The sequence below is a fragment of the Neomonachus schauinslandi genome, chromosome 8 (assembly GCF_002201575.2).
Source record: "Neomonachus schauinslandi chromosome 8, ASM220157v2, whole genome shotgun sequence".
Classification (NCBI taxonomy): Eukaryota; Metazoa; Chordata; class Mammalia; order Carnivora; family Phocidae; genus Neomonachus; species Neomonachus schauinslandi.
The window spans coordinates 117,675,623-117,702,566 of NC_058410.1; the positions used below are offsets into that span (position 1 = coordinate 117,675,623).

Here is a 26,944-nt window from a genome sequence, read left to right on the forward strand (position 1 = left end):
CTACTGTGATTTTGGGGCCTTTGGGAGGTGATTAGGTCATGAGGACAGACCCTCATGAATGGGATTAGTGCCCTTCTAAATGAGACCCCAGAGAGCTCCGTTGCCCCTTTCACCACATGAGGACACAGTGAGAATTCAACCTTCTATGTCCCAGAGGGGGCTCTCACCTTATACCAAGTCTGCCAGCACCTGGATCTTGGACTTTCCAGTCCCCAGAACTGTGAGATGTTTCTGTTGTTTATAAGCCACGCAGTTTATGGTATTTTGTTATAGCAGTCTGAGTTGACTGAGACATTCTCCAAGCTATATATATGTAGGCATTCTTCCAGTGCCAGTGGAATATGGCCACATGGACCACACTGCTGATCCTCTAAATTCATCATATTCCAAACCAAAATTATGAAATGCCATGGAAAACCTGCTTCCCTGTTTCTGTTAATGGCACCATTTCCCCATCACCCTTGTCTGAAAACTTGAGGCTTTCTCCATCTCCCTCCTGCCTTTACTTTTGGTGTGCTGTCAAGCCAAATCAATTCTATCATCATAATATCTTTTGAATCCGTAACTTTTCCCCAGCCCTTGTCTGAAAAATGACCTCATCTAGGATTGCTGCAACAGTTCCTCTGAAAGGTCACCCTACTTCTTGCCTCTTGCAGCTCCCGATTTCCCTCAACACTGCTGTCCCTAAACACATTTCTTTTATAACTCCACTGCTCAAAAGCCCTTCAAGATTCCCTATTGCTTACTCAATTATTTATAAAATTGTAATCTGGCCTTCAACCCCTTCCATAATTTAAAAACATCCAGCTCTCTCTCTTCAACCTAATCTCCAACCAAACTGAATTACTCATCATTCCCACCCCCAGGTCCTTGCCCAGCTGTTCTCAAATCTTAGACCTCATTCTCTAAACTCTATCTCTTACAAACCAATTTGTTTGCTGCTTGTCGGGTGTTTCAGACCACATCTGAACTTGTGCTCATGATGTTCTCCTCCTTCACATCTGCATCTCCACTTGGCCAAAATTTACCTATCCTTCAGGGCTCAGATCAATTCACCCCCTGACTCAAGCCAGAAGGAATTTCTCTCCTATGGTTTGGACTAAAGCAGTGGTTTCTATAAACAGAGCTCCAGACATTCCTTGGAGCACTGATTCTCACCCCTGGCTATACATTAGAGTCATCTGGGAGCATTTAAAAATCCCAAACCCCAGGTCACATCCTGAACCAATTAAATCACAATCTCTGGAGGTGGGACTCAGGCATCAATATTTCTTTAGACATCCCCAGGTAATTCCAAAGGGCAGCTAAGGTTGGGAATTACAGGCTTAGAAGCAGTTTAGGGACCACAAAGGGAGAAGGGGGAAACCCAAAAGGTGTGGCTTCAACTAGAGCAACGTTCTTTAACAGAAAGGTATGCAGGTCTAACACCTATACATTGTTCACTTTATCTGCATTTTCCCATCTCTTCTCACCTGAGATCTTGATGTACACGTCTTATTTTGAGAGCTGCTTGAAGGCAGGAGCCAAATTTGGCTTTTCTCTGGTTTTTAGATCCTCATCAGGTAAAACCTCTTGTACCAATCTTTGAACTCAATTGAATGGAAGAGAATAGGCAGAGGAAGAAGTGAATCACAATGACTTCTTCCAGATCACTTCACCCAGACTCCTGGAGTCTGGAGGCATATTCATTTGATTCTGGAGTGAAGTGAAGGTATATTCCAATTTGATTCTCCACCTACTTTATCTCAATTCCCTCCCGGCATGGTGCCCTTGCCTCTTGCACCACCACGGACAGAGATTCCATCCTCTGGGAAAGGCTCTGGCCCCTTCTAACATCTACATGGGAGATTTCATTCTCCCATGATTTGACTCTGGGTCATCATTCCTCCTAATTCATTGAAAATTTAGTACCTAGGTTACTGTCTTCCTCTCTACCACCACCTCTGTCATTTCATTATTTTGGGTGGCTTTGATATCCCTGTAGATAACCATCCAGCATACTGGTCAGGTCCTGGCCTACCTCACTTCCACTGAGGTTTTTCCCCACTCCTTAGCCACTCTTCTCCCACTGTCATACCTTCAACTTGGTTACCATCAATAACAGCTACCTCTTCCAAATCTGTTCAGTCTTTGCATGTCACCCCCTCCTCCATTCAGCATCCCATTCCAAAATTCTTCAATCCCATGAAAGATCTTCCATCCATCAACTTTCTCACACTTCATTATGTTTGATCCCCTCAATTTTTCATTCCCCTCATTACTCAGTGTATATCCCAAGGTTCAACACTATCATCACCTCTCAGCCCTTGCCCTTTTATTCTTGGCCCTTCTCCTTCAGACACATTTTAGCCCTGGTTAAATCCAACTCTGCCTGTTCCACACCTGTACCCAACAGCTGAATCTATCTGAGGAAAAACACACAGTCATATTGACTGGTCTCACTTCCTTTCAGTCCTCAGAATGGCCTGCTCACATTTCCCCAGGCAGTTCACATTCCCCAAATCTGAGACCACAATTTCACAAGATGATGACCTTTCTTCCTATTCAGTGAGAAAATAGAAATTTTCAGAAGACTGATGTCAAAGAGGTCACTGCCTATGTTCTCCTCTAGGATTTTGATGGATTCCTGTCTCACATTGAGGTCTTTCATCCATTTTGAGTTTACCTTTGTGTATGGTGTTAGAGAATGGTCGAGTTTCATTCTTCTGTGTATAGCTGTCCAATTTTCCCAGCACCATTTATTGAAGAGACTGTCTTTTTTCCATTGCACACTTTTTCCTGCTTTGTCGAAGATTATTTGACCATAGAGTTGAGGATCCATTTCTGGGCTCTCTATGCTGTTCCATTGGTCTATATGTCTGTTTTTGTGCCAGTACTATACTGTCTTGATGATCACTGCTTTGTAATATAGCTTGAAATAGGGCAACGTGATGCCCCCAACTTTCTTCTTCTTTTTCAACATTTCCTTGGCGATTCGGGGCCTTTTCTGATTCCATACAAATTTTAGGATTGTGTGTTCCAGCACTTTGAAATGTGATTGGAATGGGCAGAAGACATGAACAGATATTTTTCCAAAGAAGACATCCAAATGGCCAACAGACACATGAAAAAGTGCTCAACATCACTCGGCATCAGGGAAATCCAAATCAAAACCTCAATGAGATACCACCTCACACCAGTCAGAATGGCTAAAATTAGCAAATCAGGAAACGACAGATGTTGGAGGGGATGCCGAGAAAGGGGAACCCTCCTACACTGCTGGTGGGAATGCAAACTGATTCAGCCACTCTGGAAAACAGTATGGAGATTCCTCAAAAAGTTGAAAATAAAGCTACTATACAACCCAGCAATTGCACTACTGGGTATTTACCCCAAAGATACAAACGTAGGGATCCGAAGAGGTATGTGCACCCTGATGTTTATAGCAGCAATGTCCACAATAGCCAAACTGTGGAAAGAGCCAAGATGTCCATCGACAGATGAATGGATAAAGAAGATGTGGTACATATATAAATGGAATATTATGCAGCCATCAAAAGGAATGAAATCTTGCCATTTGCAATGACGTGGTTGGAACTGGAGGGTATTATGCTGAGTGAAATAAGTCAATCAGAGAAAGACATGTATCATATGACCTCACTGATATGAAGAATTCTTAATCTCAGGAAACAAACTGAGGGTTGCTGGAGTGGTGGGGGGTGGGAGGGATGGGGTGGCTGGGTGATAGACATTGGGGAGGGTATGTGCTATGGTGAGTGCTGTGAATTGTGTAAGACTGTTGAATCACAGACCTGTACCTCTGAAACAAGTCATACATTATATGTTAAAAAAAGAAGAAGAAGAAGAAGGAGAGGAAGAAGAAGATAGCAGGAAGGGAAAAATGAAGGGGGGAATCGGAGGGGGAGATGAACCATGAGAGACTATGGACTCAGAGAAGCAAACTGAGGGTTCCAGAGGGGAGGGGGTTGGGGGGATGGGTTAGCCTGGTGATGGGTATTAAAGAGGGCACGTACTGCATGGAGCACTGGGTGTTATACGCAAACAATGAATTATGGAACACTACATCAAAAACTAATGATGTAATGTATGGTGATTAACATAACATAATTAAAAAAAGAAAAAGAAAAATGTCATTGGAATTTTGATTGGGATGTCATAGAAGGTACAAATTGCTCTGGGCAACATAGACTTTTTTTTTAAAGATTTTATTTATTTATCTGACAGAGAGAGACACAGTGAGAGAGGGAACACAAGCAGAGGGAGTGGGAGAGGGAGAAGCAAGCTTCCCGCAGAGCAGGGAGCCTGATGTGGGGCTCCATCCCAGGACCCTGGGATCATGACCTGAGCCGAAGGCAGATGCTTAACGACTGAGCCACCCAGGCACCCCCAACATAGACATTTTAACATTTTATTCTTCCGATCCATGAGCATGGAATGTTTTTCCATCTTTTTGTGTCTTTTCAAGATACATCTCCAAAAGCTAGTGAAACAAAAGCAAAAATGAACTTTTGGGACTTCTGCACAGCAAAGGAAACAGTCAACAAAACAAAGAGGCAACCCACAGAATGGGAGAAGATATTTGCAAATGACACTACAGATAAAGGGCTGGTATCCAAGATCTATAAAGAACTTCTCAAACTCAACACCCAAAAAACAAATAATCAAGTCAAAAAATGGGCATGGGCAGAAGACATGAACAGACACTTCTCTGAAGAAGACATACAAATGGCTAACAGACACATGAAAAAATGTTCATCATCATTAGCCATCAGGGAAATTCAAATCAAAACCACATTGAGATACCACCTTACACCACTAAGAATGGCAAAAATGGACAAGGCAAGAAACAACAAATGTTGGAGAGGTTGTGGAGAAAGGGGAACCCTCTTACACTGTTTGTGGGAATGCAAGTTGGTACAGCCACTTTGGAAAACAGTGTGGAGGTTCCTCAAAAATTAAAAAATAGAGCTACCCTATGACCGAGCAATTGTACTCCTGGGTATTTACCCCAAAGACACAGATGTAGTGAAAAGAAGGGCCATATGCACCCCAGGGTTCATAGCAGCAATGTCCATAATAGCCAAACTGTGGAAAGAGCCGAGATGTCCTTCAACAGATGAATGGATAAAGAAGATGTGGCCCATATATACAATGGAATATTACTCAGCCATCAGAAAGGATGAATACCCAACTTTTACATCAACATGGATGGGACTGGAGGAGATTATGCTAAGTGAAATAAGTCAAGCAGAGAAAGTCAATTATCATATGGTTTCATTTATTTGTGGAACATAAGGAATAGCATGGAGGACATTTGGAGAAGGAAGGGAAAAATGAAGGGGGGAATCAGAGGGGGAGACGACCCATGAGAGACTACGGACTCTGAGAAACAAACTGAGGGTTTTAGAGGGGAGGGGCGTAGGGGGATGGGTTAGCCCGGTGATGGGTATTAAGGAGGGCACATACTGCATGGAGCATTGGGTGTTATATGAAAACAATGAATCATGGAACACTACATCAAAAACGAATGATGTACTGTATGGTGAATAACATAACACAATAAAATTAAATTAAATTAAATTAAAAAAAAGAAAGAGGGGCACCTGGGTGGCTCAGACCATTAAGCGTCTGCCTTCGGCTCAGGTCATGATCCCAGGGTCCTGGGATCGAGCCCCGCATCGGGCTCCATGCTCTGCGGGAAGCCTGCTTCTCCCTCTTCCACTCCCCCTGCTTGTGTTCCCTCTCTCGCTGTGTCTCTCTCTGTCAAATAAATAAATAAAATCTTTAAAAAAAAAAAAAAAGAAAGAAATTTTCAGAAGAGAACTTCCTCCTGGTTTCACCCCCAAATCTACTAGGCCACTTGCATCTCGGCTGTATTTATTGCCTTCTCCTTGTTACTGCAGAGAAGCTGACCTGCTTCCAGCCCCCACCCCATCTGTGTATTGGGATCCTGTCTGTTCTTACCTCTCAGAAACAGAACTCTTGAAATGAACTCCTATCTCTCCTGCACAGTTACTGAAACATTTCCATCATCATGCAGAGATGTTGTAATAATAAACCTCATCTTTGAGAAGGAAAAAAGAAAACCCACCTCATTTTTTTCTACTCACCTATGCAGTGAAAGCACAACATTCAGAATAGTGGATACCCCTTGGCAAGAGAGGAATTCCAGTCGGAGAGGAATATACACGGGGAACTTTAACAATAACAAGAAGATTTTCTTTTCTCTTTTTAAAGATTTATTTATTTATTTATTTATTTTAGAGAGAGAGAGCGAGGGGGTGGGGAACAGAGAGAAAGGAGCAAAGAGCATGACACACAGCTTGATCCCAGGACCCTGAAATCATGACCTGAGCGGAAATCAAGAGTCAGATGCTTAACAGACTCAGCCACCCAGGTGCCCCAGAAAGATTTTATTTTTTAAACTGCATGATGTTCATTAAATTACTTTGTAATATATATGCACCAAGATTGAGAAACCCTGGGCTAGACCATCAGCAACTTTTGTCACAGTTGAATGCTCCTTCCTCTTTGAAATGCTTTCTTCACTTTAATACTCTTTCTGGATCCAACTAAAGAAAGTATTATATTCCCTAGTTCCTTATTTTCTGCTCCTTCTGTCTTCACGGACCACTCCTACTTCTCTTCCAGACTCCCACACATTACACAGCCTCAGCACTCTTCCCTTGATCCTCTCCCTAATCCAAGCTCCCATGCTACCATTGTCCCTCGACTAGCCCCTTAACTGGATTTTCTCCTTCCATTTTTGACTGATACAGTCCTTCCCCCATGCAGAAATCAGAGTGATCTTTTAAATTACCAGATGATATCACTCACCTTGCTTAAACCTTCTGATGGCTACCATTTATAAACTTAGAACAAAATCCAAAATACTCACATTGGCCTATGACACCTACCTGACCTTGTTCTTCTCTACCTCTTTGACTTCATCTCCTCCCAACTTTTGCCTTGCTTACTCTGCTCCACCCACTCTGGCCTCCTTGCTGTTCTCATAACTGCTATGAATTTAACATAAAAATCCTATTCCCTCCTGCCTCGGGGCCTTTGCACTCCTGTTTTTGTCTTCCTGGACACTCTTCCTCCAGTTATCTGAGCACCTGTTCCCTTACATCATTTATGTCTTTACACAAATATCACCACCACAAGGAGGCTTTCCCTCATCACTTGATTAAAAACAGCACAGTGCCTGGTATTGTGGTCATAATGTATGGTCAAGAGTCAGTAAAGAGCAGCTCTTATCATTAAATGTTTCACTGTGGAAAAGTCTGCCTTTCGCAGCTTCATCCTGCCTGAAAACCCTGCCTATAAGGGATATACAAGCAAAATGTTTTTGGGAGCAAAGAGGAGGGAGGAACAATTTTGACATAAATCCCAGCAGAACTAAAACCACAGAAACCACCAAAGCTAAACAGAAGGGGAAATTTATTTAGCCTTTGGAAAGCTAGAATTTTTGTCTCTCTTGCTGGTGATAAATGGCAGAGAGTAAGTGCAGCATATGGTTCCATGTGGTGAGTATGGAATGCAGGAGAATGTGAGGGTATAAAAAATTCCAACCAGTTTGATGCCTTGTGACAGGGCAGCCTGCATTGAGTATTGAAATAGCCTGGGAAAGCTGAGATTGACAAGCCAGAGATGAATAATACTGAATGTAAAGTGGCTTTCATTTCCTTATCTCGCCTGCCTTGTATTGCTTCCTTCACCTGCAATAAATCCTTTCTATCTATGCAGATCAAAATTATGGCCATCCTCCAAGGCTTAACCCTCTGGACTCCTTTTCAGATCACCCGCAGTTGGAAATAACTTCCCTGCCACTTATCACTTTCACTCTTGCATCTGGAGCTTTTGTTAACTATGACACCTTACCCTTTATTAGACTGCTGGTGGGGATCTCTGTATTTATATCCATTTTTCTTATTTATTATTTTAATTAACATATAATGTATTATTGGTTTCAGAGGTACAGGTCTATGATTCATCAGCCTTATATAATACCCAGTGCTCATGACATTACATGCCCTCCTTATGTCCATCCCCCAGTTACCCCATCCCTCCATCCCCCTCCCCTTCAGCAACCCTCAGTTGGTTTCCTATGATTAAGAGTCTCTTATGGTTGGGGCACCTGGGTGGCGCAGTCATTAAGCGCCTGCCTTAGGCCCAGGTCATGATCCCAAGGTCCTGGGAGCGAGCCCCGCATCGAGCCCCGCGTCGAGCCCCGCGTCGAGCCCCGCTTCGGGCTCCCTGCTTGGTGGGAAGCCTGCTTCTCCCTCCCCCACTCCCCCTGCTTGTGTTCTCTCTCTTGCTGTGTCTCTGTCAAATAAGTAAATAAATAATCTTAAAAAAAAAAAAAGAGTCTCATGGTTTATTTCCGTCTCTGGTTTCATCTTGTTTTATTTTTTCCTCTCTTCCCCGATGATCCTCTGTTTTGTTTCTTAAATTCCACATATCAGTGAGATCATATGATAATTGTCTTTCTCTGATTGACTTATTTGACTTAGCATAACACCCTCTAGTTCCATCCACATCATTGCAAATGGCAAGATTTCAATTTTTGATCGCTGTGTAGTATTCAAGTGTGTGTGTGTGTGTGTGTGTGTGTGTACCACATCTTCTTTAACCTTCCATCTGTTGATGGATATCTAGGCTCTTTCCATAGTTTGGCTATTGTGGACACTGCTGCTATGAACATTGGGGTGCAGGTGCCCCTTCGGATCATTACATTTGTATCTTATAAATACCCACTAGTGCAATTGCTGGGTCGTAGGGTAGCTCTATTTTCAACTTTTTGTATCTCCATGTTTCATTGACAAATTCTGAGTACTCAGTAAAGATTACTGAATGAATAAGAATCTTACTTCACCCATTTAGAGGGCAGGTGTCACATGCTATGTGTGTTTGAAGACAACAGGTAACAACAACCAGCTCACAAATTATCATGCACCAGCTCCTGAACCTCTTCTGGGCTTCTGCCATCAGGTTAGATCTTTGATGAAAGCAAAACAATGCCCCCATGGAGCAGGAACAGACCCATAACAAACTGATAGTTGCCAGAGGGGAGGGGGCCGGGGGATGGGCAAAGTGTGTGAAGCCGGGGGATACAGGCTTCCAGTTATGGAATGAATAAGTCACAGGGATAAAAGGTACACCATAGGGGATATGGTCAATGGTATTATAATAGTCTTGTATGAGTGACAGATGGCCTCTACACTTGTGGTGAGCATGGCATAACATATAGACCTACCCAATCATTACATCATACGCTTGAAACTAATGTAACATTGTGTGTCAACTATACTTCAATTAAAAAAACCCACACACAAAATGCCCTTATGGAATAGGGCAAGGAGAGTAGCAGAATATAGCTAGATCCTCTGAGCCACCTTGGAAGGAGGTGACTCAGAAAGAAGGACAGATGGACAGAGGTGATGCCAGGTGGGATTTAAAACATTTACAGGTAAATCCTCAGAAACTTGTCAAATATGGGGCTTTCCCTCAGAATGATCTTCAACAGCATTAAGTGCCCCCTATAATGACTTGGATGAAGGGAGAATTTTTCCAGCATAGGATTTATTGTCCATAATCACAGATTGCAGAAGCAGTGACACCCCACCCCCCAAGTCCTTCCATTCTCCCAGATGTCCCTTTGACGTTGACTTTCTTAACACAGAGTATTCCTTAATCTCATTCCCTTTCCAGAGGTTCCAGTGTGCTGCTCCCCCACCCCTCATCCCTCTCACCTGAGGCAGGGGAAATGTCTTAGACGGACACAGGGTAAGTCATGTCCCAAAGCATCCATACAATTAGATGTTGGTGAGGTTTGTCCTTGCAACACCAAAAGAAGAAAGAGAACAGAGGACACTTGTAGTAGGAGGTTGGAATTGAGTCTAGTCACTTGGAGAAGAAGGTTCCTTTTCATCTCCTCCCCTCAAGGCTGCTCTTCTTCCAGTTCATTCTCAAATCTTTAGGGGAAAGAGAAAGGAAACATTGCTCCTTCCTCACTCCCCCATCCAAGCTTCTACCCCAACAGGTAAGCAAAATTTCACTTGTCATCCTCTTTTTATGTCCTCCTCAGATCCCATGTTCTCTAGTCAGGCCTGGGGATATAATCCTCCTAGCTTGTTTCCCTGCTTCTTCCTGATTCCTCAGTGACTGTCCCTAGAGAGCTGAGCCCCAGCATAATGAGACTCAAGGGGCAGGGAACCAGAAGAGAGCAAGCAGTGAGTCAGTTAACATTCATGCAGCAACACTTTGTGGAAGAACCAATGCTCTTCCCCATTTCTGAGTCTCCACATCTTGGTCCCTTCCTACTCCTCAAGTTGAAACCTGGGGGAATCTAAAGATCCATGGATTTCTCCTCTGAGGATTCTGAGTCCTCTTTCATAAAACTTAAATTCTGTGTTTTCATTTTGATGAAATTCAAATTTTATTTATTTAAAAATAAAAATATTTTCATTTTGGATGATTTGGATTACTTTTTTTAGGAGTTTATGTGCCTATGTTTGTATGTGTTTTTGGTCAGGTGACAAGGGATCACCTGAAGAGACACAGTCGACCACTTAATTCAGTGGTTTTCAATATGGGGTCTATATAGAACTGAGATTGAGTTCTAACTCATTCTTTGAATAGCAGCAAAAATGTCTCACCCCCAAGTAATACCCCCTAATCCTTCATCCACTCTCATAGCACCTCACACTTCTTCAAGCCACTGTAATTAGTATTCCCTTGGTCAGACTAGAAGTTCCCTGAGAGCAGGGACTGTGTCAGTCTCATTCATCTACATACCCCCACTTCCTAGCATGCTGCCTGGAACATAGCAGGTGCTCAATAAGTATTTGTTGAATGAATGAATGAATGAGATGACACAAAAGAAATAGAGACAAAGCCTCTGTCCTGCAGAGTCTGTTGGAACTGAAACATACACAGACAAAATAAGAGAACATTACAAAGCAATATGTTTGTAGCAGAGTACAGTTTCTTTTCATTGAGAGAAGCTGATCTTTGAAGGGTCATCAGAGTGGCCCTCTCAGTTAAGGCACACAATACAAATTAGCAAACTTTGTCCAAGGATTAGGCCACAATCAAACCTTTTGTGACTCCTTCTAGACATCCTGCCTTTTCCAAAAATCCTTGAAATGGAAAGGGAGAAAAGGTGGATTAATTTTCAATAGGAGCCCAAGGATTACAAGAATCAGAGTATTTAGCCATAAGGGAAGAGGTGGCAGTGGACTAAGGTTACTCTGACACAGAACCCAGAAATAAAACTTGAGAAAAAGTCTACGTTAGTGACTTGAGTCTCAATACAAAACAGGGAGAGGACTGACTGTCTTGACACAGTTCTGTGTGTACTGATGAAACTACCTCCCCTTCTGGCTGTCCTGGCATGGTCCTTGTAGCCTGGGGCACAATGGCAGGTTATCAGAGAGCAAACTGAATAAGGAGCTGAAGTGAGGTACTAAGAATGGGATTCTCCTTCCCTGAAGAGCTGTGGTGGCCCAGCCTGTGCTAGGAGCTAGTCAAGCAGGCTGAATCACAAAAGGGACCTACATCCTTTATAGGAGGAGAAGGACCAGTTTTCCACTCACACACCCAATGGGGCAGGTTTTACCAGTTATATATGCAAAATATAGTACAAACTGAAGGGGCACAGAGCAAGGGTGACAAGAGTGGGATGAGTTATTCTAGAATCATGCTATTCAAATTGTGGTCCATGGATCAGCAGCATCACCATCCAAGATCTTGTTAGAAATGCAGAATCAGCACAAATGAACTATTGGGACTTCATCAAGATAAAAGAGTCTTGCACAGCAAAGGAAACAGTCAACAAAACTAAGAGTCAACCAACAGAATGGGAGAAGATATTTGCAAATGTCTTATCAGAAAAAGGGCTAGTATCCAAAATCCATAAAGAACTTATCAAACTCTACACCCAGAAAACAAATAATCTAGTCAGGAAATGGGCAGAAGACATGAACAGACATTTCTTTAAAGGAGACAAACAAATGGCTAACAGACACATGAAAAAATGCTCAACATCACTTGGCATCAGGGAAATACAAATCAAAACCATAATGAGATATGTCCTCACACCAGTCAGAATGGCTAAAGTTAATAACCCAGGAAACAACAGATGTTGGCAAAGATGTGGAGAAAGGGGAACCCTCCTCCGCTGTTGGTGGGAATGCAAGCTAGTGCAGCCACTCTGGAAAACAGTATGGAGTTTCCTCAAAAAGTTGAAAATAGATCTACCCTATCACCCAGCAATTGCACTACTAGGTATTGACACAAACATAGTGATTCGAAGGGGCACCTGCACCCCAATGTTTATAAGCAGCAATGTCCACAATAGCCAAACTATGGAAAGACCCCAGATGTCCATCGACAGATGAATGGATAAAGTGATATATATATACATGTGTATATATATATATACACACACACACAATGGAATACTACTCAGCCATCAAAGAGAATGAAATCTAGCCATTTGCAAGGACGTGGTGAAACTAGAGGGTATTATGTTAAGTGAAATAAGTTAGCCAGAAAAAGACAATTATCATGTGAATTCACTCATGTGGAATTTAAGAAACAAAACAGATGAACATAGGGGAAGGGAAGGAAAAATAAAATAAGATGAAAACAGAGAGGGAGGCAAACCATAAGAGACTCTTAACCTTAGGAAACAAACTGAGGGTGGCGGGGGGGGGGGGGGGGGGAGGAGGGGTAACTGGATGATGAGCATTAAGGAGGCAGGTGATATAATGAGCACTGGGTATTATATGCAACTGATGAATCACTAAATTCTGCCCTTGAAACTAATAATACAGTAAATGTTAGCTAAATTGAATTTAAATAAAGAAATTTAAAAATTTTAAGTAAAAGAGCATCTCTTGAAAACTAGTTCAAAACAGGTTGAAACATAGGGCAGAGAAAACTCAAAGTCAAGAAGAGCTAAGGAAACATGATTAAATGGCATGTGGTATCCTGGGTAGGATCCTGGGACAGAAAAAAGTCATTGGGCAAAAAGTAAGAAATCTGAATAAAGTACACTTTAGAGAAGGAAGGGAGGGAGGGAGGGAGGAAGGAGAGAAAGGAGAGAGGGAGGGAAGGAGGGAAGGAGGGAAGGAAGGAAGGAAGGAAGGAAGGAAGGAACGAAGGAAGGAAGGGAAGGAAGGAAGTGCAGAGTCATAGACCCCACTCCAGGCTTCCTAAATCACAACCTGAGATTTAACAGTTCCCCAGGTGATGTGCATGCACATCAAAAGTTTGAAAAGCACTAAGATTTCCCGAGGAAAAAGACTTGAAAGCCAATGATGAATATGAGGGAATAGGTAAGGAGAAGCTTCAGGTGATCCCACAAGGGCATAGGGGCAGTTGGGGAGAAAGAGGCCTGAGGGTTTCTCTTGCAGCACCCTGGACTCAAGGGTGGAAGGAACAGGCTGGCTGGCTCTGGCAGAGAGCCCTGAACACAGGGATAAGGAGAACAGCACAGGTGGGCCTGAGGTCTTCAGATAAAAAGACTGCTACCACTACCATTCCCTCACTCTCCCTCATGAACCCCAATTTCCCATTCCAGGACTTCTCCAGACTTTTAGTCTCAATAACCTGGCTAGTCGGACCCCGCCTAGTTCGGTTTGATTCGGCCAGGATCGGTTGCTAAGGCCTAGAGCTTCCCGGTTGCGGGGAGGGGGAAATGATGTCACGTCCAAAAGGCGGGCCAACCAGCCCTCTCCCTCCTCCGGATTGGCTGCCAGGAATTTGATTAGATTCGCAGCCTCCGGGCTCCAGCGTTAGCTGTCATTGTCCCCAGATGCCCCTGGCCCTCGGCCGTCCTCTCCGCCCAGAGCAAGACTGAGGACTGTACTCAGGAAGCACTTAGCTTCGGAAGGAGAGGGGATTAAAATGGTCCGGCTATTGCCACCAGGCTAGGCGTTTTGGCCGCCCAGGTACTTTTTGACTCGATCGGTGTCCGTAGTTGGGGCGGCTACCCGAACCGCAGGGATTTGTGGAATTTATAGTTCTGGATTAGGTCTGGATTAGTTCGTGGGTGGACTGGAGGAGGCTCGAGCCCGACAGAGATTTTTGGAGGGAAAAAAAAAAAAAAAAAAGACTTTGAGGACTGGGGGCCTGGGTCCCAGAAGGACGGGAGAGGACGAAAAGGGAATCTAAATAAGAAGCCTGCCATTAGCATTGTTTTGGTTTTCTTTTCAGGTGCTGACCTGAGACTGATATCTCATTCGACCAAAACTCTTCACCCACGGTGGAAGGGACCAGGCAGCCAAATGGAGACGCTACCGGTCAATCCAATGGGAGAGAAGGACACCTCTCAACCACAACAACAATGGGAAAAGAACCCCCAGGAGAACCTTGATTCAACTACCCAGATTAGGCAGCAGCCCCAAGACCCTCCTACTGAAATCCTTGAGCTGAGAGTGAGCCCAAATCTAGCCAGCCAAATTCTAGAGAAACCTCAAGGGACTGAAAAACTGGCCTCTGGACTTCAAGGAGACTCTGCTAAATCTCGTGGATCAACCAGTGAGATGCCAGAGCCCCTTCAAGCTTCTGATCTCTGGTACTGTCCCGATGGGAGCTTTGTTAAGAAGATCATAATCCGTGGCCATGGCTTGGACAAACCCAAGCTAGGTTCCTGCTGCCGGGTACTGGCTTTTGGGTTTCCTTTTGGGTCAGGCCTGCCAGAGGGCTGGACAGAGATAACTATGGGGTTAGGCCCGTGGAGGGAGGGGACTTGGGGGGAGCTCATAGAGAAATGCTTGGAGTCCATGTGTCAAGGTGAGGAGGCAGAGCTTCAGCTCTCTGAGCACTCTGAATCTCCTTTCAGGCTCACACTGGCCTCCTTCACTCAGGGCAGGGACTCCTGGGAGCTGGAGGCTAGTGAGAAGGAAGCCCTGGCCAGGGAAGAACGTGCAAGGGGCACAGAATTATTTCGAGCTGGGAACCCCGAAGGGGCCGCCAGATGCTATGGACGGGCTCTTCGGCTGCTGCTGACTTTACCCCCACCTGGCCCTCCAGAACGAACTGTTCTTCATGCCAACCTGGCTGCCTGTCAGTTGTTGCTAGGGCAGCCCCAGTTGGCTGCCCAGAGCTGTGACCGAGTGCTGGAGCGGGAGCCTGACCATTTAAAGGCCTTGTACCGAAGGGGGGTTGCCCAGGCTGCCCTTGGGAACCTTGAAAAAGCAACTGCTGACCTCAGGAAGGTGCTGGCGGTGGACCCAAAAAACCGGGCAGCCCAGGAGGAGCTGGGAAAGGTGATCATTCAGGGGAAGAAACAAGATGCAGGGCTGGCTCAGGGTCTGCGCAAGATGTTTGGCTGATTAAAAGTTAAATTTTAAAAGAGACAGGAACCTGTGAATTGTGGTTTATCCTGTGAGACTTTGAGACCCAGAGGGAGGCTTTCAGCCCATGTCCCACTCCCAGCTTTTGCCTTCCTAAGGAAATAGCGGTGGTCTCAGTGCGCCTCTTTCCCTCCTTTACCAATAAAAAGCCATATGATCACGTGTGCTACATTTTGGGGGGCTCATCCATACCCGAGGATGAATGCAAGGTACATGAACTACTAAATTTAGGACTGACTGGGGGGACGGAGGGCCTTTAAACCCCAGGAACTACATCTCCCAGGCTCGCGCTCGTTGGCTCCTGTTCGGCGCATGCGCAAACCGTACGGCCCCGTTGAGTGGGAGTGCTATCCTCCTGCCGCGCTCCCATTGGCCCGGCCTGTCCAGCCGCCTCATGTACTCAGCACCCAGGTCTCTTACTGGTCGGTAGACCTTCCGGGACGCGCCCCCCCTCTTTTTTAAGAGTCAACTGATTAGTCGATGATGGGGAGAGGCGGGCCTTGGGAACGGTCTCATGGTTGGGGGGCGGGAAGGAAAGATGGCGGAACTGATGCTTCTCAGCGAGATTGCGGACCCAACACGTTTTTTCACGGACAACTTGCTGAGCCCGGAGGACTGGGGTCTGCGGAGTGAGGCCTTGGGGAGGGAGGAGGGCTGTGGCATGCTGTGCTCCTGAGGCACGCAGGGAGGAAGCGGAGGTCTACAGAAGAAGGCTGGGCAAATACGGAATCTATCACCCGAAGGAGGGCGGAGCAGGGGGGCTCGTCTTGCTTTCGGGGGATGCGGGAGTTGGGAAAGACCTCCGCTCCCTACGTAAACGTCGCGTTGTTCCGGGGTGGGGGAAGGAGGGGCTGAAATTCTTTGGCTGTATCACGTTTCAAGTGGGCGGGCGGTAGGTCTGGCTGAGCCGAGCCAATGAGGGATGGGCCCAGGGCTCTGTGTGGATCTGTAGGCTGGGCCACCGGACGACCCCCGCTGAAGCTCTGCATCTCTTGCAGACAGCACTTTGTACACCGGCCTGGATGATGTGGCGGAGGAGCAGACGCAGCTCTTCCGCTGCCCAGAGCAGGATGTCCCGGTATTGCGCCCCCAGCCTTGTCTCTAACCTTTGGCGGGTGGGAGTTGCCCTGGAACCAGGACTCAGCCCCAGACCAGAGCTTATGGAGCTGTTCAATCTTCTGCACATTCTTGCCGTCTAATGTCCTCCTTTATTCAGTTTGGCAGCAGCTCCCTGGACGTGGGGATGGATGTCAGCCCCCCCTGAACCACCTTGGGACCCCCTGCCTATCTTCCCAGGTAAGATACCCTTTCTAAGGGGCGCCTGGGTGGCTCAGTTGGTTGAATGTCTGCCTTCGGCTCGGGTCATGATCTCAGGGTCCTGGGATGGAGCCTGCATCAGGCTCCCTGCTCAGCGGGGAGTCAGCTTCTCCCTCTGCCCCGCCCCCCATTCTCTCTCTCAAATAAATAAATAAAATCTTAAAAAAAAAAAAAAAAGATATCCTTTGTGATTCCCTCATCCTTCCAAAACCGTCTCTTTCCACTGTTTCGCAGGAACTGTGGAACTCCCTGTATCCTCACACCTCCTCTTTATAAGTACCTGTGCACTCCTCTCTCCTTCAGTCCCTTATTATGTGTTCTTTTCCCTTTGCCCCAGGTGAGGGATCCCTACCTCCATGTCTTTGGACACTTTTTGGACTTCTCAGGCTCTGCTTCCTGCTGATTCCCTAACCCTTTTCTTCCAGATCTTCAGGTGAAGTCTGAGCCATCCTCCCCCTGCTCCTCTTCCTCCCTCAGCTCCGAATCATCCCATCTTTCCACAGAACCCTCCAGCCAGGTGAGAGCCATCTCCCTCCTTTTACTGTTTGTGGCAGGGACTGTGTTCCATTCCCTTCACCCATAGATGCTGAGAAAATGTTTTGTGTGCTATAGGTCATAGAGTAGTGGTGGTGCCTTTGAATTACTTTAATATCCTCCTTTTACATATTTTTGCTGTGGTTGTCGAAAAAGATGGAGTCTTTTTAACATACAGAGATATGTGGCAGCCATGGTGGGGCTGGGAAGAAGAGAGTTGTTAACTGCTGAGAATTCTAGAATTGCTCTTGCCCAAGTTGTCCACTCTAAGACAATATTTAAAATCATGAGACTTGGGGCGCCTGGGTGGCTCAGTTGGTTAAGCGACTGCCTTCGGCTCAGGTCATGATCCTGGAGTCCCTGGATCGAGTCCCGCATCGGGCTCCCTGCTCGGCAGGGAGTCTGCTTCTCCCTCTGACCCTCCTCCCTCTCATGCTCTCTGTCTCTCATTCTCTCTGTCTCAAATAAATAAATAAAATCTTTAAAAAAAATAAAATAAAAATAAAATCATGAGACTTCATCAGCCCTCCGAGAAATAAAGTAGAAAGAGAAAATGAGGGGCCAGAGACAGCTTTGGGAGATGCTTAGTACCATTCAAACCAGAATGTCAAATAATTAGTAAGCTCTAAAGCTTTTGTTCTTGCTCTTGCTCTCAACACCTTCCCTTGTTTTCTTTTCTTTTTTGTGCCGCCCCCCCTTCACCTCCCACTCTCACCTAGGCCTCTGGTGTAGGAGAGGTGCTGGTTGTGAAGACAGAGTCCTTGGCACCCCCACTCTGCCTCCTAGGAGATGATCCAACATTTCCATTTGAAACCGTCCAGATCAATGTGGGTCCCACCTCTGATGATCCCTCAGGTAATAACAGCCTGCCACCACCCCCAGGCTTTACCAAGGCAGAGTATGTGTGTGTATAGATGGGGGAGGGGATGCAGGCAACAGGACAGGGAGGAAAAGGTGGGGAGGGGAAATGGCAGATGACCAGGAGAGAGGCCAGGAAGGGGAGGGATAATTTTAGGAAACCACAGGAAAGGCAGCCCTGAAGAGATGGGGATGGTTTTTCTTTCTTTTTCTAATCCCTAGTATCCTATTGTGTGATTTAACTTCTGTTGCCTTGCATTTTTAAAAAAACTTATGGACAGGTTAGAGCATATTTATTTATTATTTCCCCCCCCCAATGTTTTATTAGAAAATTTTTCAAACATACAGAATAGCTGAAATACCATATACCCAACCCCTAGATTCTACAATTAACATTATTTGTGCTATTTTTAAGTGTTACCAAGTTTATTTCCTCTTCCAATTGAGCATCTCCTCCATGCCACATACTGGACAGGGTGCTGGGGATGCAAAGATGAAAAAGATGTGAGCACCACACTGACCCGAGAATCCTGTAGTGTGGTGGGAGGGGAAAGATATGCACCAGTCACTGAAGGTGTGTGGGAATTCTGGGATAGACATCACAGGGTGCCACAAAAGCTCATAAGAGGGGCAGCTCACCTGATGGGGGCTGGATCAGGGATGTGCTCCTGGAGGAAGGGTTTCCTGAGCCAAGTTTTGAAGGACACATAGAGATTAGCCAGAAGATGAATAGATGAATGTGGAGATGGGTGTGTGTGTCTGTCTAGGGAACTCATATCTCAGAGTGGATGTGAGGAGGGAGTGGGAAATGGCAAGAAGTTGCAGAGGCTTCAGGGCCAGGTGGGCACCCTGCTAAGGGACTCTTAGCTTTTATCCTGTGGGCAGTTGGGAGCCTCTGAAGAATCAAGCAGGAGAGCAATGGGATTAGGAAGATGACTCTGGTGGCAGAGTAGAGAGACTGGGTCGTGGAGAGGCGGGACTGGATGCAGTTAATTGAGGAGGATATTTGGATGCCAAAAGGAGGCAGAAAGAATGAAGTAGAATGGATGAATTGCAGTGACTTCCTGCATAGGATTTGAAGAGGATGCCTAGGTTTCTTGCTAGGGCAGATTGGTACCATAAGAGCCCGAGCCCCCTGCTCAGGGAGGATGATGAATTCAGTGCTGGACATGTTGAGTGTGGACTGCAAAGTGGCTTCAGGGTTTCCTGGCACTGCCTCTCTTTGGTTGAACTCCAACCAGAAGCTAGAGGGCATGGGAGTCCAGTGATTTAGTCCATTCATGTTTTCCTCCCCGGCCTCAGAGTGGGGCAGGGAAGGATGTACAGTGGGTCCAGAGAGATAAACAGACCATATCCACACATTATTAAAAGTTACAAAGAGAACAAACAATATAAGGATTGAAAACCTTTTCACAGCAAATTGATTATTGATGACTTTGCCAAGGAATCAGATTCTCCCCTAAATAAATTAGGTATCTTTTGAGGGCCTGTGCTTTACCCATCAGTTTGATAGGAAGCATCAGACATAGTCCTTCCTTTTGGAGAGTCTCATGAGGTCATAACATGTGGTTAATAATCAAATAGTGGTCACCTCTGAGGAGGGATCTGGGTGGCTGGTGGACAAGGAAGGGAAGGAGATCCACTTCACTGAATTACCCTTGGGTCCTTTGGAGTTTTGTATCATGTGACTGTATTACCTATCCACAAATAAAAGTTGAAATTTTAATATAGCAGTATTGGTACTTATATAATTAAGTACCTAAATGAGTGGTATGGACCAAAGGTAGTGACAGACTAGTGAGCTTGGAGCTGAATCTGGCCCTCGGATGAGTTTTATTTTGCCCCCGTGGGGTGATCAGCAAGTTTCACAGATGGATTTAACAGAGGCCAGGAAAGCTCAGAGGTGACTGAGTCTTTGCGATTTGGTGCCTGGGAGGGCAAGGGAATTTGTGTGAAGGGACAAGCAGTGAGCCGCATGGGTGGGGCATGAGAAAGGAAATGACCAACAGGTACCTAGGGAGTTAGGATCAGGACACGGGAGCCGTCAAGGATAGAAATGCAGACTTGGCTGTTAGCATAGGGACGCGTGATGGCTTCCAGAGCCAGGGCAGGAGAAGAGAAAGTCCTGGGTAAAGAGGTAGGAAGAGAGCCAGCAAATCAGCAGCCCATGGCTCCTCCTCCTTCTGGACTGCATGCCTAGAGCCAGCTTTATATTCTGGTACAAGGAGAAAGGACCGTGTCTTCTATCCCCTCTCTTAATCCCCTTCTCCTCCAGTATTTTCTCTCATCCTGACCCCCCACAGATGTCCAGACCAAGGTAGAACCTGTCTCTCCATCTTCCTCCATCAACTCTGAGGCTTCCCTGCTCTCAGCAGAGTCCCCCAACCAGGTGAGCATCAACTTTTCTTTCTCCTTCCAGACACTCCAGTGAGTTCCTTCTGACTCTCAGAAGTATGAAAGCATTCTCTTTTTCAGCTCCTTCTCCTTGACACTCCTCCTGACTCACATATCTTCTGGAATACCCAACACAGGCTTTTATAGGAGAAGAGGTACTGGAAGTGAAGACAGAGTCACCGTCCCCTCAAGGGTGTCTCCTGCGGGATGTCCTAGGCCCCCCACTTGGAGGTGTCCAGATCAGCATGGGCCCATCCTCCGATGGCTCCTTAGGTAATGGGGCCTCCTGACACCTTGGGATCCCTGGCAAGAGGCCTCTAGTCCTGACCTTCATTCCTTCCCTCCCCTTCCTTCAGGCAAAGCCCTACCCACCCGGAAGCCACCCCTGCAGCCCAAACCTGTGGTGATAACCACCGTCCCAATGCCACCCAGAGCTGTGCCTCCCAGCACCACCATCCTTTTGCAGCCCCTTGCCCAGCCACCCCCAGGTACTAAAGAAGGCGAGAAGGAGATGATCTGAATTGACTTTCTCGGGGAGCTCACAGCCATTGAGGCTCCCAGCCCTTGGGTGCTCAGGTGCGGGTGGACACAAGAACTCCACCTGACTTACAGCTCTCACCTCCTCCTGTTCACTTGCCCCAGTCTCCCCAGTTGTCCTCATCCAAGGTGCTATTCGGGTCCAGCCTGAGGGACCAGCTGCCCCGGCTCCAAGGCCTGAGAGGAAGAGCATTGTTCCAGCTCCTATGCCCGGGAACGCCTGCCCACCTGAAGTGGATGTAAGTCATGGGGAGGAGAGGGGTAAGGCTAGTTCATGGGAAGGGAAGAGGCAACTCTTTCAGGAGAGAATTGTGGAATGAGAAGGGAACAAAAAGTGAGGAAGCAAACCCATAAGATGATCCTGAAGGTCAAGTGGATCCCGGTTCATAGACGAGTATCAACATCAACTCTGTGTAGTTTTAGGATCCTTAGTTTTGCTATCACTGTAGATGGAGAAACGGGAATGGTGTCCGTAAATCTAAGGCAGGGAAGTCATACTGTGTTATGGTTGTGGCGGTAGTTGGAAGAGGAGGCTGTTTCCTAGGGAAAACCAGGTAAAGCGTTCTTTAATTGTAGCAAGGTGAGGCTGTGGGCCCTTAAAAAGGAGAATTGAGAGAAAAGAAGATTTCCCCCCCATCCAAGGAAAGGAACTGAGTTTCCACCAGGAACCAGGATGGAGGAAGTTCTTCCTGCAGTCTGACTTCTCTCAGCTCTGCGGACCAGGGGCATGGAGCGGTTGAGAGAAGGGCTCCTTCCTCGAACTGTTTTGGCAGAGAGGAGCAACCCTTCTCTGGCTGTGTAGGTGGAGGACAGGAAGGCAGGAGAGTGGCAGTGGGAGCAGTGGGGTGATTAGCCCCTGAAGTCGGGAAGCATAGTTCCCCTTTCCCGCCCATCTGTCATTCCTCCTTTGGCCCTCTGGGTACCCTAGGCAAAGCTGCTGAAGCGGCAGCAGCGAATGATCAAGAACCGGGAGTCGGCCTGCCAGTCCCGGAGGAAGAAGAAAGAGTATCTGCAGGGGCTGGAGGCCCGGCTGCAGGCCGTGCTGGCCGACAACCAGCAGCTCCGCCGGGAGAACGCTGCCCTCCGGCGGCGGCTGGAGGCCCTGCTGGCTGAGGTACGCTGCTCTGTCCTTGGGAGGCCCGCGGGAAGACCAGCTCCTCTGGGCCGACTTACCCTCTCTCTCGGCCCTTTCTCTGCACCTTAGAACAGCGAGCTCAAGTTAGGGTCTGGAAACAGGAAGGTGGTCTGCATCATGGTCTTCCTTCTCTTCATTGCCTTCAACTTTGGACCTGTCAGGTGAGACCTTCCTTGCCCCCCAGAGCTTCGGGGTGGAGCCCACCCTCCCCACTGCCTGCCTGCCTTGGCACAGGGCCTTTCATCGCACTTACACCCACACAGTGCTGGTGTCCTCGGCACCAACGGTGTGTCCGCCCAGTCCCTTCTCATTCCGTCATTCCTGTCAAATGGTGTGTCCTAACCTGGAGCAGATGAGGCTAATGACATTGGCAAAAGTCACTTTTAAGTGCTTGCCGAGTTCCTCAGGCTTCCTGGTTTTATGAGGTAGGGATGGTTCTCATTCCCGTCTCACACGTGAGGAGATCCACTCTTGTAGAATAGACTGGAACCCAGACGGGCTGTCTGCAGAGCCCAGGATCTTAAGCGGCCCCCCGATAAAGCCGGAATTCCTCACCCTCTGTCCTTCCTTATCACCAGCATCAGTGAGCCTCCTCCGGCTCCCGTCTCTCCTCGGATGAGCGGAGAGGAACCTCCGCCCCGGAGACACTTGCTGGAGTTCTCAATGCAAGAGCCAGTTCAGGGAGTTAAACCCCTCCAGGGTTCCTCCCTGGGCCCTGAGGAGCCCCAGCCCAGCGCTCCAGGCCGGCCAAGTTTCAGGTGAGGAGAGGGCCCTCCCTTTCGCCAGTGCTGAGTGTAGCTTCTCCCCAAAAGTTACCTTTTCTTTTGGAGGGGAGCCAGAGTTCTCTTGCCATCATTGCCCGGTCTACTGGTGGAGGGGTGCAGCCTCCGATCATCGCCCCCTTCCTGCCTCACTCCAGAAACCTGACAGCCTTCCCTGGGGGTGCCAAGGAGCTACTGCTGAGAGACCTGGACCAGCTCTTCCTCTCCTCTGACTGCCGGCACTTCAACCGGACCGAGTCCCTGAGGTGCGCGGGACTCCGGGCAGGGGCCCCTCCGCGGGCAGCCGGGCCAGCCGCGTGTGCCGAAGCACCAGCCCTCCCGGCCCTCTCTTCTCCCTGCTGTGTGCAGGCAGGGCAAGTGGGAGCCTTGCCCCGCCTCTGCTTCCCTAGGCTTGCTGATGAGCTGAGCGGCTGGGTCCAGCGTCACCAGAGAGGCCGGCGGAAGATCCCCCACAGAGTCCCAGAGAGACAGGTAGGAAGGGCTGGGGCTGGCTCAAGCAAGGCCCGCTGGAAGACTGAATGGCCTAGGGATTTTGAGTTAGCACCTCATTGTGGAGGTTTGAGGGATCATTTGGGGTAAGTGGAGGGGTGGGTGTGAGGTGACATCAGCTTCCAGGGGCCGCTCTCTCTCCCTTTTGCCTTCACCCTCTTCACATCCTTAGATACTTCTCCTTCCAGAAGTCTCAGCTACGGAAGAAGTCGCCTCCAGTTAAGGCAGTCCCCACCCAACCCCCCGGGCCCCCAGAGAGGTGAGTCTATGGGGGTGCTTGTCTGTCACTAAGGGAGGTTGCACTCTAAAGAGCTAAACTCCCAGAATCTGTCCTGTGCCCATCGTCATTGCCACCAGGGGCACTATGCCTTCCTCATCCCCGGGGGCCTCCTGTCTTTTTCTCTCATCCTCTCCCACCTTCCCCAGGGGGACCTGGGCACTGGGCTTAGTTCCTCCCAAATCCTCTTTCCCGACCTGGCTAGGGATTCTGTGGGCCAGCTGCAGCTGTATCGCCACCCAGACCGTTCGCAGCCGGAGTTCCTGGATGCAATTGACCGACGAGAAGACACGTTTTATGTTGTGTCCTTCCGAAGGGTGAGTTCCTCCCTGCCCCATCCCTGTCACCCTGGGGTCCCTAGCAGTCTGTCTTCAGGCTGAGGCTCTAGAGTCGGGGTGGGGAGCCTGTCCACGTCTCTTCCTCCAGCCTCCCGGCCTGGCCCCTTTCTTTCCCAGGACCACTTGCTGCTCCCCGCCATCAGCCACAACAAGACCTCTCGGCCCAAGATGTCCCTGGTGATGCCTGCCATGGCTCCCAATGGTAATTCTCTCCCTGCTGGGTCTGGGGAGGGGTCCTGAAACTGAGGAAGGGGGAGGTTCTCATAGATCCAACATGAAGAGTTAAGGGGGAAATGGAGAGAGTGGGCCATTCCAAAGAGGCTAGACTCCTGGGTGAGAAGAAGCAGGAAATGGCTGGAGAGAAAAACAGAGCTCAGGAGACATGGGAGGAAGACGAGGGTGCAGGCTGTCCCTTGGTGAGGGTGCTCGAGTAGGTGTGGGCAGAGGGGATAGGCTGGGAACTGCCAGATTCTCACCTCCTGTTTTCTCTTGATGTCCTCTCCCCTGTGACCTCCATCATATGTGTTCTCTGTAACTCATCAATGTCATTTTCTTTTCCTGCCCCTCTCCTCTCCCTGCACCAACTCCATCCCTGACCCTCTCATTGACCTCCTGATGTGGATCTGCCTCCTCACCATTGCCTCTCCCTCCCTATCCACCTCTACTTTTCTCCTCTGTTTGCCGGCCCTTCTCCTCTTCCTTAACTCCCTCCTTCTCACAGAGACCCTGTCAGGCCAGGGGGCCCCGGGGGACTATGAGGAGATGATGCAGATCGAGTGTGAGGTCATGGACACCAGGGTGATTCACATCAAGACCTCCACGGTGCCCCCCTCACTCCGAAAACAGCCATCCTCGGCCCCAGGCAATGCCACAGGTGGCCCCTTACCTGCCTCTGCAGCCGGCCAGGCCCGCCAGGCCTCCCGCCGGCCCCTTTACCTCAGTCACCCCTGACCTCTGCAACTCACACTGACTTAGAGCTGGGTGGGGGGGCGGCGGGAGGTGGGGGTGACCAAGTGGGGCTTTTCTAAGTTCTCTGATCCCTAGGCTTGGGGCAATTGGTAAAGGAAAGACAGGGTGTGGGGTTAAGCACTTATTTGGAGATGAGCGGGTTCACCTCTCTTCTTACCCACTTTTTGGAATATAGGGCTCCTCTCATTTCTCTGAACCCCTAATTCCTGCTTCTCTCTTTGAGGGTATTGAGTGAGATGAGGTTTTGGGGTAGGTGGCCTCCTACACACTCTGTTCTTTTGTTTCTCTATTTGGGGGGGTGGAGGTGGGAATTTAGTCCCCAGGAGGGACAAGGGACATTTTTACATTTTGGAGCTAGTCACTGGAGTAAAGGAGGGGTGGTGGTGGGAGATCAGGTTTATGGATATGTACTATCTTTTATTATTAAATAAACAACTTGGAGGGAGTTGAAGGAATGGTGGCTGCCTTCCTGGCTCATGACGGAGAATTTGGGGAAATTGGCTTCTGGAGGGCCGGTGTATCAGAGAACCAAGCACTGAAGACACAGCTGGCTCAGGGGTGGGGGTGGGATCCCAGACCTCATGTCATCCCCTTGTCCCCGCCCCTACAACACTGGGGTATGTCTGTGTCTAGCGAGGGGATGAGGGTGGGATATCTCATGGCGTGACAGCCCCGAGGATACAGATCCCTGGAATGTGTCTGAGTAAACAGGAAGGACAGGGGGCCCCACGCCCTTTGGGGTGAGCAGCCTCCCTGGGTCCCCTGCATTCTAGCAGGTTCTCCCGCCCTTCCCTTGATTTCCAGGGCGAGCAGCTTGAACAAACAGCAGAGCTGGGGCCAGAGGGCTGTAAGCCAGAAAGGAGGGGCCACAGTGGAGAAGGGGGTGGTTTTGGAGGGAAGGGGGGATGTTGAGGAGCATCTTCTCGGCCCTAAACTGGAGGACAGAGACTTGAGAGTCCAGTTAAAAGAAAGGGATGAGAATGAATCCTGCAGGAAAGGCTGTGCTTCTAATTAGGAGGAAGGGGGACAGGGTGAGGGGCCAAATCACTCCACCTGGGGGTTCCCGTGAGCGGCTCCTATCCAGCAGCGTCTCAGGGCTGGCCCTGCAGGAGTGTCCTGGGTCAGCTAGAGGGTGTGGGCTGGGCCTGGGCTCAATGCCCAGATGACTGGACAGGGGCCGCCCGGGCCACAAGCCCAGGCCTGAAGGAGGAGGGGAGAACCTCACGTGTCCAGCCAGACTCCCCCGCTCCCCATTACTGTGTTTGGGGTGAAAACAGACTGAGTAACTATGGCAACCTGGAACTAGGGCTCCCAGGAACTAGGCCTCTCCTCCCTCCGGAGCACAGCCCTGGCTTCTGGGCCTTCCTGTCCCCACGTCCCTGAGCTTCATCCAGGCAGTGAGCGCAAGGACAAGGATCTGGGAGGCAGATCACCCAAGTTGGATTCCCTGCTTTACCTTTCATTAGTGGATGTCCTTGATGTGTAACTTAAACACTCAGAGCCTTAGATTCCTCATCAGTAGCACGGAATACTCCCACCTACTTCTCAGGGTTGGGGTGAGGGTGAAAGATGTCCACACTGCCTGGTCCGTGAAAGGCACACCTGTCCCTTGTCCCTTACACCTTCTTTCCACTTCTTTCCACTTCTCCTTTCCACTTCTCCTCTATTCCGCTCTTACCCAAGCTGGCTTCATCACCACTCTGTCATGCAGTCGCTCCTTCTGTCCTGATCACAGCGCAGGGCAGCGCAGGCCTTGAGTGCTGGCGTCTCCGGCTGGGGCCCCTGGGGGGGGGGGCCTGCCACACCCCCGGCTGAGTGGCAAGGGACAGCTGCCACTCTGGTGTGAACTGGCAGTTGACTGTTGGCTGGGTTCGTGGAGGGGGGAAGGCATAGGAGGGGGCTGGAGCCAGAGGGTGCGAGGTGGGAGGGTGAAGGCAGGTCAGTCT

At 48.4% G+C, this 26,944-nt stretch overlaps 2 protein-coding genes across 2 annotated transcripts; both read left to right on the top strand.

The window, feature by feature from the left end:
• Window positions 1-14,265: 14,265 nt before the first annotated feature.
• FKBPL (FKBP prolyl isomerase like) lies at window positions 14,266-15,367 on the top strand. The gene has a single exon (XM_021697077.1). It carries the CDS (start codon window positions 14,298-14,300, stop codon window positions 15,345-15,347), a length of 1,050 nt encoding a protein of 349 aa, XP_021552752.1. The 5' UTR covers window positions 14,266-14,297; the 3' UTR covers window positions 15,348-15,367.
• Window positions 15,368-15,869: 502 nt separating this feature from the next.
• Window positions 15,870-25,447, top strand: ATF6B (activating transcription factor 6 beta). Its single transcript, XM_021697155.1, is given in 19 exon segments — window positions 15,870-15,997; window positions 16,367-16,446; window positions 16,585-16,623; window positions 16,625-16,664; window positions 17,111-17,202; window positions 17,939-18,074; window positions 20,381-20,466; window positions 20,609-20,744; window positions 20,828-20,959; window positions 21,114-21,247; window positions 21,937-22,122; window positions 22,213-22,304; window positions 22,722-22,901; window positions 23,063-23,170; window positions 23,315-23,396; window positions 23,603-23,673; window positions 23,897-24,008; window positions 24,147-24,231; window positions 24,751-25,447. Coding segments are annotated over 19 exon segments (2,136 nt in total). The 5' UTR covers window positions 15,870-15,882; the 3' UTR covers window positions 24,981-25,447.
• Window positions 25,448-26,944: the final 1,497 nt, after the last annotated feature.